The 13022-nt window shown below is 39.9% G+C and overlaps 1 protein-coding gene and 1 long non-coding RNA gene across 14 annotated transcripts in view; one reads left to right on the top strand and one right to left on the bottom strand.

Annotated features, from left to right (window-relative positions):
- The window catches only part of PAM (peptidylglycine alpha-amidating monooxygenase), a 278579-nt gene that overhangs the window by 118518 nt on the left and 147039 nt on the right, over positions 1-13022 (bottom strand). For all 11 annotated transcript variants that reach the window (XM_084780124.1, XM_084780128.1, XM_084780127.1 and 8 more), the window contains exon 4: positions 3822-3879. In XM_084780124.1, coding sequence (XP_084636250.1) covers positions 3822-3879 — 58 coding nt within the window. The remainder of the gene's footprint in view (positions 1-3821; positions 3880-13022) is intronic.
- Positions 1-13022, top strand: part of LOC311596548 — a 29427-nt gene that overhangs the window by 5405 nt on the left and 11000 nt on the right. For 2 of the 3 annotated variants that reach the window (XR_014778876.1, XR_014778878.1), the window contains exon 3: positions 9979-10051. The exons of the other annotated variant lie outside the window; for it this stretch is intronic. This is a non-coding gene — a long non-coding RNA (uncharacterized lncRNA). The remainder of the gene's footprint in view (positions 1-9978; positions 10052-13022) is intronic. 3 annotated transcript variants of the gene reach the window in all.

Genomic DNA, 13022 nt, shown 5'->3' with positions numbered 1-13022 from the left:
GCTTATTCTGGGTGGCCTCTGGAATACTATTCACCTGTGTTTATGTGCAGTAGGCCAAGTTTGCAGGCCCTGATCAAAACTTGCCTACTTTCTTCTTGGGAACTTCCCCGAGTAGACTCTCCTACTGAATCTAATTAAAGACAACCCTGCTCTTAGATTTATAAAACATAATCAAACAGTTCCTACTCCAAGAAGTTGTTACACTTCTTTATTATCAAACGAAGTTTAGAAGCTATGAGGTCTAGTCATGCCAGAAACATGGACGTTTTAGTGACTCAAGAATTGAGGACATTGAAAAATACTCTGAGGGAAAGTTCAGTTATAATATTTACTTCATGATTATAACTGAGGAAATGAGGTTTTGTCCACTCACCAGAGACCACTCGTATTATTTACTTTATTTCTGTTTTCAATAGTAGCTTTCACTAAACAACAACACACTGGGAGAGCTTTCGATGGTGCCTGGTGTCAGGATCTCAGTGGTCATCTGAGAGACAGATGGCATGTAATTTATGCTGGATAAAAGTCTACTACAAAAAGAAAAGTTATCAAGTCACCTGTTTGGAGTCAGGAGGGTCATGACATGTGTGCTTGCATGTGCGCGCGCGAGCGCACACACACACACACACACACACACACACACACACACACACACACACACACCCCTTTTTGTTTACTGCTGTCAAGGCCCTAAAATGTGCATCTAAGCACTGCATCTTGCTAGACCCTGGTCTTCACTGACATAGTGTCTGGCGGGTTCACAGCACCATTAACATCAGCATTTCTATAGCTTTTACCTCAGCATAAATGTCGTTTAAGAAGAGTCACATTTGGAAAACTCGATTCTAACTGCAGTTCTGTAATAGAAGTCCATTGAAAACCAACACAAAGGTGCAAGAAAAAGAAAAACAGTGGATCATTAGATTAATTTAATTTGCTTCTAAATTCAGCTATGTGTCTACAGAGTAATCTGGCAGGCAGGGAGCGGCCATCATTTACTAAGGAAAAGACACATTTATTTACTGGCCATCCATGTGAGGGGAGGCAAGGGAATGAAGATGACAGTCAGATTTCTTGGCTGAGTGAGCTGCTGTCACAGCCAATTCTTCTGAGTGTCTGTAAAACACCTTTTAGATGGTGCCACAGTTCAGTGGTCAAATGCAGATTTTATCTTATCTCCATCCATGCAAGTCTCTGAACTCTTGTTATAAACGAAGCCAGTGTTTTATGAGAAGTTCCAATTTTGTTCAAAATATAAAATTCCATATCGTCATTAGAGTGATACCTATTTTAATTCAAATTTATTATTTCAGCATAATTCTAAAATATGGTATAGTTGTTATATGCTCACACATAAGTTTGACATATATGTATGTACATTAAATTCATTATGGTGGTCATGGTATTTCTCAATAATTACATGTATTTTTTAATGAGTTAAATAAGTCACATAGGCACAAATACTGAGAATTATTAATTCTTTGTATGAGTACATGCATATGCATGTGTGGGCACTATGTGTGTACACATGCATGAAGAGAGGACGTTGTCCTCAGGAGCCATGCACCTTAAGAAAAGGACGAGCAAATAGAGCTGACATAACCCTTTTTTTTTAAATAAAAAACTTTTCAAAAATCCAACCTTATCTTTAAAGGAAACTCACTAAATCTTATTTATCAGAAAGGATAAATTCTGAGATTCAGAATCTGGAACAGGCCACAGAAAAGTACAGAGATCATGTCTGAGGAGAGTCCTCCAGAATGGGTGGGCTCAGTTAACACACAACCACTTCTGGACTCTGAGAAGGCCAGTCTAGTCACCTGCCTACATGCAGTGTTGGCGCCGAGCCCCTCTCTTACTTAGGCCTTTGCAGAAATGATAACTTGGTGCTAGCAGTTGGCTTTCAGTTCTACACTTGGAATGTGGCTACTGCTAAAGGTCAAATCTGCATTTGACCACTAAACTGCGGTGCCCTAAAAGGTGTTTTAGAGACACTCAGAGGCATTGGCTGTGACAGGCTACTTGCTGGGTGGCACCCCCAAAGACTCATCCTGATAGAAATCCTCTCTCCAACAAGTAAGAAAATATGTAGCATGAGAGACATAAAAAAAGGGAAGAAATGCTAAAAAGTGTTAGCATCACAGAAGACTGTGTGATGACCTAAGAGCCGGAAAATGGTTTAACCTTAGAAGAGCGATGCCTATGGAAATAAAGAAATGTTGGCAGCTTGATTCCAACACAGAGCTTCATGTGTTCCCCATGACTGAAGATATTTACTTGGGCTTCACATTTTAAATTATGTGAAAGTAAACATGTTAATACTCCTGCAGCAATAACACATTCCAGGGTGTATTTATAGTTCTTAGAGTGACCAGCCCTGAAACCATACACTGCCAACCTCCAGAGACAAATCAGTAACTGTTAGTGTGAACCCCCCAATACTGCTGGAACCTATGACAACTGTATTTACACAGGTGCGTAGGGTGGCCCTCTCCATAAAACAAATGTGAAACAGGAGAAATTAAAGCCACCCCTGAACTTTAAACAGAGAAGACATAATACTGATTGTGTATATATATCCATTTTATAGGCAAATATTACTCTCCCGTAGGCTACCAAACACAGGGATATGAATGAATATATTTTAAGTTACATATGCAGTTACTCAAAGAACTTTAATTGGGGACTTAAGTTGTTTTTCTATTTTTAAAGTTACTCAGTTTAGACTTGGAGAACACCGACTTCCCTAAGCTTGCTCTCGGAAAGCCCCTCAGGCCATGTTCTGCCTGTCGCGGTGCTGTTCTCATTCTCAGGGATCAACCACGGAGCAATCCTGTACAGAGTGATGCTATAGGTTGTGCTTTGTCGTCGTCGTCGTCATCATTGCAGCCAGAGTACGGAGAAGAGAAAAAAAAAAGCTACATGCAAATTGTTCTGGCTTTGCAGGTCTATAATGGGCATTCCTGTGGGAAGCACTTCATGAAAATTCATTCTCAGACTGCCCCATGGCTACACTGTACACATTTCGCTCGTCACATAATAGCCGTTTCTGGCAACCCACTTGAAAATTAGTTGCAGGGGACCTAAGTACAACTCTCATTATCATTAACTTCTAAACATCAACATTTTAAACCAGAAAAAACAAAGCAGAAAACGAAAGGAAAAAAAAAAAAAAAAGAACACAAAATAATTTGTCAATCTCATTCTTTCCCTAAACAGTAAAAGTCCATCACAAGGGATGCTTAAATTAAAACAATCTAGATGGAAACAGATGGCACCTTGTCACCTCTCCTAGGTGACTGAAAGACACACCTGGAAAGGGCCTGTCACGTAAGAGTCTTCTTAGCCTACTATACAAATCAGAGAGTGGGCATTCCTTCTCCCTCCTGCCCTCTCCTCCATTTCTCTCTGTTTTCTACATCTACCTGTCTGATGGGTAAAATATTCACCTTCCCAATGTTGATTCTAACCAGAGTCTCTCTATAACATGAGCCATCAGGTCAACAGCTTTGTTGAGTGAGGAGAAATTAAGAATCCAGACACAGACAGAAAGCCAATACTGTACAAAAGAGACCACACAGCCCTGGCGACCGCTGACATCTGCACACAACTGCTTAACTACCACTACTCATAAATCTCTCCAGCCCCAGTGTGTAATCTTGTCTCCAGTGGCTGCCTGTAGTTTCTTTTCGCATTAGGCATGATAAATGCATTTTGGAAATTGACAACAGAAGATTAATACGCTCAGAACCGTCGAAGAGAAGCTTTTACTGATTTCAAATGGCTGTTCGCCCTTCCTCCACTATCCAAGGCGTACTTACTCACAAAGGCCTCCTCATCCACAGGCAGACGCATGGACATGCAGAAGTACGTGTCAGACTGTTAAAAAGAGAAACATAATAAAATCCGTGTTAAGTGACGAAGACTAAAGGTGAAATCAGAACTCTTTAAATACACAGCAGGAAAAGTGCTCCTCTGAAGCGAGGAAGCCTGCTGAGGGCTGGGCAGCAGGAATGCAGACGGACTAAGTTGAAATAACTTAGATATACTAATTTTCCCCCATTGGTGCTTTTATGAACAATTTTGAAACTTGCTTACAATGGTCACCACCACTAGTTATATTTAAAAGGCAACATTTTAAATGCTTCCGTAAAAATATAGAAAATGCATCTGGTTTGAAAACTGTAAGAGGTGGGTTCTGACCTTTGCTATTCATAAAATTAAATAATTTCTCGTATCATTTTACTTATGCCACAAATATTAAGAGCAAAAGCTGGTTTTTAGAGATGATACTGCATATGGCTACTCTCTTATTTTAACTTTTCACGTAATCCATTGAAGAAATCAACATAATATCAAAATAGCCTTTCTTTCTCAGTTACTGTGTCCCCCTTTCTAAATTGCCCCTCCTCCTGCATTATCATGTACATCAACGTTACACTGCTTAGTGAGCCAGGTGTACTGGTGTGTGCTTATAGTATCATGTGATCTGAAAGCGAGTCAGGAGGACCACTGGAGTCCCCGAGTTCAAGACCAGCCTGCACATTATAGCAAGAGTCTATTTCTAAACAATAAACTAAAGAAATGAAACAAGGAAGGCTGCACAACAAAGGCTTCTGCATCAGGCCTGGGTGGAAATCTGTATGCAGTGAAGTGTGTGCTGTAGTTCATAACACAAAGGGAGCTGCACTCAGTTAATAATTCATCCTTCATGCATTACTGTTGCAAAGTGCTAGAATCAACAGACCCCGGCAGTGTGGACCTAGACCATCCTAGTGGCTCTAAAGTACAGTTAGCAGCTAAAAATCATGCATTTAACCTATTTTTTTTTAAACCTCTGTCTTAGAAAACAAAGAGGCTGGAGGACACAAAACAGGTAGGGTAAAATTTGAAATTTGAAAAAATAGGAAAATATGATTCAGTCATCATTACTGCTTTTGTTTATGACATTTTTAAAGTAGAGAAAACAGTTTCATTTTTTAACATCTCTTCTAGAATATAGGAGGTGAAATGCTACAAGTTACACAGGAGGCTAAGGCACAAGAGGGCTGGAGCAATGAGCTTTGCATATAGAACTCAAGAGATATACAGACAAAATAGTGTCTGAACATCTTATACCCATGGCTAAAATCATTCATAAATGTTTTATAATGTTATAGAACTAATGTTATTAAACATTACTATTTCGAAAGTAGCTATCTTGATATTCTTTTGTATTTGAACATCAGGAGCTATAAGAAATTTAGAACACATCTATTTTGCGACTATAACCTCTGCGGCTATTTCCAGAATCATGCTTATTCTGTGTCAAGCACGAGCTTCCTGTTTTCCTTCTATTGTGCTATTTAAAGAGATTCCAGTGCAGTGGGCAGACATGGCCGCTCCACCTTCAACCTAGTAATAAAAATAATTAACATTTATTGTGATCTCACTAAGTGCCACGTTTTTTCAAAAATTGGTTCCTTTCAACCTCAAAACACACTGCTATAATGTACTTTGTACACAGGGAAGCCAAGGCAATCTGGGGTATAATAGCGCTTTAAGGATGCTCTATAGACAAAGCTGTCCCATTGATCAAATTCTAGTCGCACTCTTCGGAGTTCTCTTCTCAACAACCCTAGACTTCCAAAAATTCAGATTCTCAGCTCAAACCCTTTTTTTTTTTTTTGCCTCCCTCATATAAATATACACAAGAGACTTGATCACACACTAACACAAGTTTCCACCATCTCTTAAGACTCTTGCTTCATTCTACAAACAAAAATTATTGTTTGCACCAGCCTAAAATAAGTACATAGGGCCAGGTCCCTGGATGCCTATTAAACTAGGTACTTTGCAAAGGTTACGATTCTAAGTCCTTCCTCTGCCTCTTAAGATGTAAATCTATTGTCTCAAACTGTCTTCTCCCGTTGGAGGGACACTGCTCAGCTTCTGGTGCCCTGCTCTGGCCCACGCTAAGGCAGCCTGCCATGAAGATACAATAAGCTTCAGTCATGCCAGCTAACAAATCCAGATGGGCTGTGCACAGAGGCAAACCTCTTCATAATCGCCAGCACACCCCAAACCTAAAAGGTTGCCTCCCTTTTGCTCAGGCAAGGTTCGTGTAGTTCAGCGTGGATAAGCTTTCCTGAGGACAGAGTCTGCCTTGTCTCACTTTAACTTGCATCAGGCCTTGGAGACCCCCAAGTACAGCAGCTTATTTAACAGGTCACAGAGAATCCAACACTGTATGACAAAGAATGCTGTAAAAGCAAACACAGCAACAAAAGTACATCAAAGTAGTTAAGCATATATTAATAACAACAACAACAACAAAACCCAAACGACTGGCATGAAATGGAAATGAAACCAAAATTCTTTTTAATTTGAAAAAAGAAATCTTGGCTTTAGTCTTTTGCTGTGATCCAGTTCAAGTGACTTCTGGAACAGGGATGTTATTGAGTTAAAAGATATATCAAATTGTATGACCTGATTCGCTGGATAAAAGCTACAGCAAAAATGAAATAAACGAAGATTATATATATATATATATATATATATATATGCACACAACACAGAAAATGGCTCAGAAATCAGATCCATGGGCTTCCTGTTCTCATGAGCTGCTGAGTTTAAATCAGGGAAAGCTGGGAATGTCTTTTTCTCAGGAATTTATATCTTTCTATTGTAACTCCTTTAACAATGAAATGTTTACATTTCCGCTGGCTATTTCCTAGGCTGCTAAAGCCAATTGCAAAGAAGATAAAGACAGGAAAGGAAATAAAAGTATGGGGGAGGGGGGAGAAGGGAGAAGGAGAGATAGAAGGAGAGAAGGGAAGAAAAAAACGAAGTGGGCAGGAGACAAGTCTCTTACGCAATTATTTTGGGAGAGAAAGTCTATAATGGATCAGTATCAGTGTCTGCCATGAACCATCATAGACTGATGTACAACCTTACTACTACCCTATTTTTGAGATAAAGAATAATTTCCTCATGGAGAAAATAATATTTGGCGTTTCCCTAAAATTGAGGATGTTTAAAACACAGCATAGCAAATCAATAATTTGCCTTCGGTTGAAAGCTCCGAAAACCACACAGTTCAATACAATGGGGGTGAATATCTGTAAAAGAAACAAGAGACTTGTTTTGAAATATTATGTTACCACAATATGGTACTTAGAATTAAGGTAAGAGTCCAAAATCTATGTGACGTATTCACCGCTTTCGGGGTGCAACTGGAGAGACAAATGGGGGTACATATGATTCACGGGCACCTCCATTCTCCTCAAGGTTGGAGGGCATGAGTACGCACAGTCTTTGCAGAGCTACTTCATTTTACCCTCACACAACGCATTGTAAGTAGAATTAGACGACAGGACATCTCTTTATTTTTTTTTTTAACAGAACAATTACTGTGTTGATTCATTTAAAGCCACCAAGGTGGTTAGTGTCGGAATTGGATTAAAAACCTTCTAGTTTATGTCTGTAAGACCATCAGAGATAGTGAGGTTTAGTTCTTGGCATCTTTGTGGCATTACATTTTAATCTATTTAAGTCTGTGACTATGACTCATCCTTAAAAATCTTATGACTCTTTTTTAGAAAGAGTAAACTCTATATTCAAATAAAATTAAATTTCTTCATAAGTAAATGAATAGTGTTTTTTTTTCTCCTTAGGTGTAGCTTATTAGAAAATTGGTTGGGCAATGGTATTTGTCAAAGCATTATATTATATTGATGATTATAATTTTATATTGAAACATATTAATTTTACAGTAGGCCTCCAATAACACAGGCGCTTTAAGCTGAAATCACATGCTGTAAGATCTAGTCTGTCTAGATGTAAGCACTATAACCATGTGTCTTTTGTGTATTAACTGTGATAAATCAGTGATCAAGCAACCTTTTACAAAGCAGCAGACCGGCAATGTGGTTAAGAAAAGAGGGCTGCACATTGTTAAAGAGAGTGAGTGCAAGTGGTGTTGGCTCACAATTGTAACCCCAGCACTCCTGAGGCTGGGGACAGGAGGAGGATTGCCAAAAGTCTGAGGCCATTCTGGGCTATTTAGTGACTTTTGGAATAGCCAGAATGAACAGCACAGCAAGATCCTTTCTCACGACATATAAATGACCGAGGAAATCATTATACCAATGATATGGGCCAACAAAGCCAGTTACGCTTTTTAAATGAGGAACACTAAGAACACTATTTCTTTAACAATATCTCGATCTTACAGCCTTTGCTGTTCAACAGTGTTAGAGGGGACTCACTGTCAAGCCTGACAGCCTGAGTTCAAGCCCCAGGATCTACCTAGTAGAGAGAGAGAGAGAGCAGTGACTGCCGAATGTTGTCCCCGACTTTTACACGTTCATCATAATACACAAGTTCCCACACACATGCACATAGATACACATACACAAATATAAAAAGGTAACGAAATTTCAAATAACTTATCCACTCTGTCAGAATTTAGCCTATGACACTTTTTAAAGGAGAGAATATTTACTGAGCTTATTGTTTCCTTTCAGAAGTTCCCATCTCAGCTGTGTACCGTGGTAATGCCATCAGATAGCTTAATGATAGAATTCTGTTCAAGATGTAAAAATTAAACCATGGAAGATTGTCAGCTTGTATGTAGGAAAAGCAATGATCTAAGTTTGAGAAAATAAAATTTATATCCAGTTTTCTAAAGTGCTTTACTTTACAATATGGAAAAAAGAAGCAAGGTGTGTGTGTGGGGGGGTGCACCCCTTTAATTCTAGCAGTCAGGAGACAGAGGCAGGCCGATCACTGAATTTGAGGCCAGCCTTGTCTACATACATGTTCCAGGCTAGCAAAGATTATATAGTGTGACCTTGTCTCAAAACAAAAACAAAACAGACAAATAATAAGAAGAACAGTTAAAGATTATTTTTTAACGTCTCTAATATTTCAAAACTACCATTCTTAAAAGACAACTTCAATTGTTTATCTGATTAACGGAGGCCACAAAAAAATCGAAGACATATAAGAATTTAGTAAGAAGCTAAATCCAAGCCCCCTAAATTCCCAGTAGCACCTGCAAATGTTTCCTAAAAGCTTGGTGATGGAAGGCAGTGACCTAGAGCAGGCCCAGAGCTATTCAGGTGTCACCACTGAGCTTCTGCAAAGTGAAGTTATTTGAGCATATATTCATAACTCACTTCAATGCTTCTCCCTAATGTCTGTCGAGGACACCAAAATAGGACCTTGTTGCCCACCATAACCGTCTCTTCCTTTGAGCACAGGGTCCTGGGGAGGATGCTTCAATAACTCAGGTGCCAGCAGCAAGCTCTGATGCGGTGTTCTTCCGTACATCAGCATGATTGTGAATGTTTGTTTCCACACTGGGAAGAACACTGTACTAGAGCTTCGTGCCAGGGGACTGTCTGCAAAGTCCTGCAAATTCCAACTGCTGGCGTAAGGCTCAGATGTTCAAAAGGGAGAAATAATAGGAATCTACATACCCACAGTTTCTAGTGCTACCTGTTATGGCTCATCAGCCAACTCTGAGTCAAGGGAGATATGGTAATGCTGATGCCTCCTTATTGCAGTTATTGGGAACTATATAGGAAAAAGCATATTTTTTTTTCTTAAGAAGAAAATGGTATGCTAGAAACACACTTTATTGCTTAGGAGCTCCTGTCATATACAATTACTAAGCATTTTTTAACGATGAGTACTTATAGAGATAGTGGTTCAGTAATGGCCGTCTTAACCTAAGAAATATTCGTCTTTGTTTTTATTTTGTCCTTTCAAAGAAACTGAGATGCAATAGTTTCTATGGAAAAGGAGGCTAATAAAGCCAACTGCTTATTTAAATTATTATGGGACAAACAAAACCAGCTGTATACTATTACATGTGGAAGCTGTTAACATAAAACCAGTAATTTTTGTTTTGGGAAACCAAAGGTACCATTCCATTCTAGTGTTGAACGCTATGATTTGATCCTGATTGGATAATATCATTTTATTGTGCAGGGGAAAGAATTCCCCAGACTGGCTTTACGGGGAAGACTAGAGAATGCAGTGACCAATATAGGCTTCCAAATAGGTAATATGGCTCAGTTTCCTGGCTTTGCAACTGTCTGGTCTCTGGAAAATATTCTGTTGTGTATAGCATAGTTTCTGGTAACTTACCACAATTATCTGTTGTTAAGTAGCCACAACTATCAAAATAGTGAGACAACGAAGGAAGGTAGTGTATAATTTGCTTAATGGTGTGTGTGTATGTGTGTGTGTGTGTGTGTGTGTGTGTGTGTGTGTGTGTGTGCGTGCGCGCACATGTACACACTGAATCACCATGATGTATACCATAAAATATAGATGAAGAAAATAATGCCTAGCAAAAATAAAACCATCTCACATAGGAACTGGTTTTATGTTTCAGAGTAAGTAGCTACTCAGAAAGTAGGTCATAACCTCCTTAGAAACACACACACAATCCATGCCAAACCATGAAGGGTCCACAAAGCTCTCCATGCTCTTCACATTCACTGTGCTTTAAGTCACTTATCTCTATGCAGAGATCATGAGGACCCCAGGACGGCTTGTGCTTCTGTCAGCACAAATGAGGAAAAGACTGAAGAAGAGCAGGTTTCTCTGGCAAGAATTTTTCTTACAAGGAAGAAAACATTTGTAAAATATTTTTCAGTATTTTTAATTTATCTGGGTTCATTTACTTCACACTTAACTGAATTAAGGAATTTGGGAGAGGTGGGAAAGCTTGTGTGTATGTGCGCATGCTCACACTTGCATGAGTGCAAGTGTGTATGCGCACGTGCATGCGCGTGTGTATGGTGTGTATGTGCGCACGCGCACACATGTTTTTAGAAGTAATCTGTGTGCTATTCTGAGTGAACTGGTATAGACGACGTGGAAGACCATAAGTCAATCAATTAGGGACCCAGAAAGAACAAAAGTAGAGAGAAGATAATTTATTGTCGCTTTCTCTCCTACTTGGAGCTGGGATGTAATTTCTTGCACTTGGGCATCAGAACTCCAGACTCTGTGGCCTCTGGACTGTAGGATTTATGGCAGTTGTTCTCAGATCCTCAGGACATTTGATCTGGGCTGAGTCACACGGGGCCTCAATCTTGCAATCAGCCTTCGTAGTCTTGATAACTATGGGACCCAATTACCCATGTGTATTCCCACTCCATCTCAAGCCTATTGGCTCCATCAATACCGATAAAAAATCTGAGTGCCTACTATCACGTCAGTATCTCTAGAGAACTTTGACCAAATATGTAACCCCAATAGGTCATGGAATAAAGCTGCTGTTTTTCAAAGTGACCTGAATAGATTCATAAGAAACTCTGCTGGCTAGTGGTCATGCCAAGTCGCTACAAGCTACACTTGTTCTAGATGATGGAAGATGAAATCTCAATTGGGAATATGCCCCTACCAGACTGCCTAGGGGAAAAGTGTGTGCTGCATTTTCTTGGTTGATGGTCGCTGTGGGAGGACCCAGCTTACTGGGGGGCAGTGTGGTCCTGAGTGCTACAAGGGAGCAGACTGAGCAAGCCTTGAGTAACCAGTTAGTAAGCAGCACTCCACCATGGCTTCCTCGGGTCCAGCTTCCAGGCTCCTGCCTTGAGTTCTTGCTCTGACTTCCTTAAATAATGGACGGAGTCCAAAGTGTAAGACAAAAACAAACCCCGCCCTCCCCAAGTTGCTTTTGGTCATGGTTTCATCACAGAAGCAGATCTGCTGACTAAAATACTGGTGCTGACCTGAACTCGGTGGAACGTAAACCTTCCATCCCACCACGGGGATAAAAAGAAGCTGGGAGCAAAGGCGCACCATTCAAAGAATAAAAGATTTCTTCAGGCAAACACACTAAACTCAGGTTAAATTACTTTTCTCTTTCAAGTTAGAGTTTAAAATAGTTCGCTGAAAATGGCTGGAAAGATAGTTCATTGGTTAATTTGTTTGCTGTACAAACATGAGGACCTGGATTTGGATCTTCAGCATCCCCCCCAAAAAATACATGGGTGGTGTCATATAACCCCAGTACTAGGGCTGAATAGAAGGCAGAGAGCACGCTAGATAGCCAGTCAGCATGACTAATGCGTCTTACATTTAGTGAGAGACTCTGCCCCCAAAACTAGGGAGAGTGGTTTAGAAAAGGCTCCTACATGTACACATGTGTGTACATGCACACACATACCCACGAGCACATGCGTGTACACACAGATACACTGCCACCATTGCAGATACAATGCCAATACGTCACTTTTTCATGTAGTCCTACTCATCTTCCTCCTTTTTAAGTCTGGAAGCAGAAGCCATGGACGAACAGTTTATGTGACGCCATCTGCAGTGATTCTTTAAGTCTTTTCTCATCTTCATCACTGTATGTAACTGTACCTTACCGACCCTGGAGAGCTATGTCAGTCTAGAATGTAACTCTCTCGCACCAGTGTCATCAAACATCAGCATTTAGAATTCCTGGCAAACACTGGGAGCTCTAAAATTACTTGTTGAAATCTCAACATTTAATCTTCTTTCGTGTCAATATATTCATAGTTTAAGAGAGGCTGAACTGAAATTTGTATCATAGATACCCCTTATTAGAGTTTTATATAGAATCAAGTTTTAGTGGATTTTATCCTTAGGTTGCTTCTTTCTAGAATCCCATTTTTATTTTTGGACTATAATCACACTGTGGCTGATGGTGACATGTTATCAGTGCCAAGTAGCTCAATGGAAGTGACTTTCCTGGCAAGAGCTCATAGGGAATCACAAACTTGAATGAGCCAATGGAGGGAATGGATGTTTGGTGAAGGAAGACACCACTCAGAATCTTTCCATGCTGTCATACCTCTCACTGCATTGGGGTATAATTAATGGATTTTCCAAAACAAGGTTTAACACAAAAATAATAGACTTGTGCTTGGGTCCCTGGATGGGGGTGTGTGACATTTATGTGACAGAGACTCTGTTGTCTTAAGGAGGGGCTTTCCCAACCTGAAGCTAGTGGCTTCTTATTTGTCATTAAGTTTCTCTGAAATGTGTAAACA

This window comes from Acomys minous (assembly GCF_964271855.1).
Source record: "Acomys minous genome assembly, chromosome: 4".
Lineage (NCBI taxonomy): Eukaryota > Metazoa > Chordata > Mammalia > Rodentia > Muridae > Acomys > Acomys minous.
The sequence above is the reverse complement of the archived record's forward strand: the minus strand, read 5'-3'. Positions and strand labels throughout refer to the sequence as shown.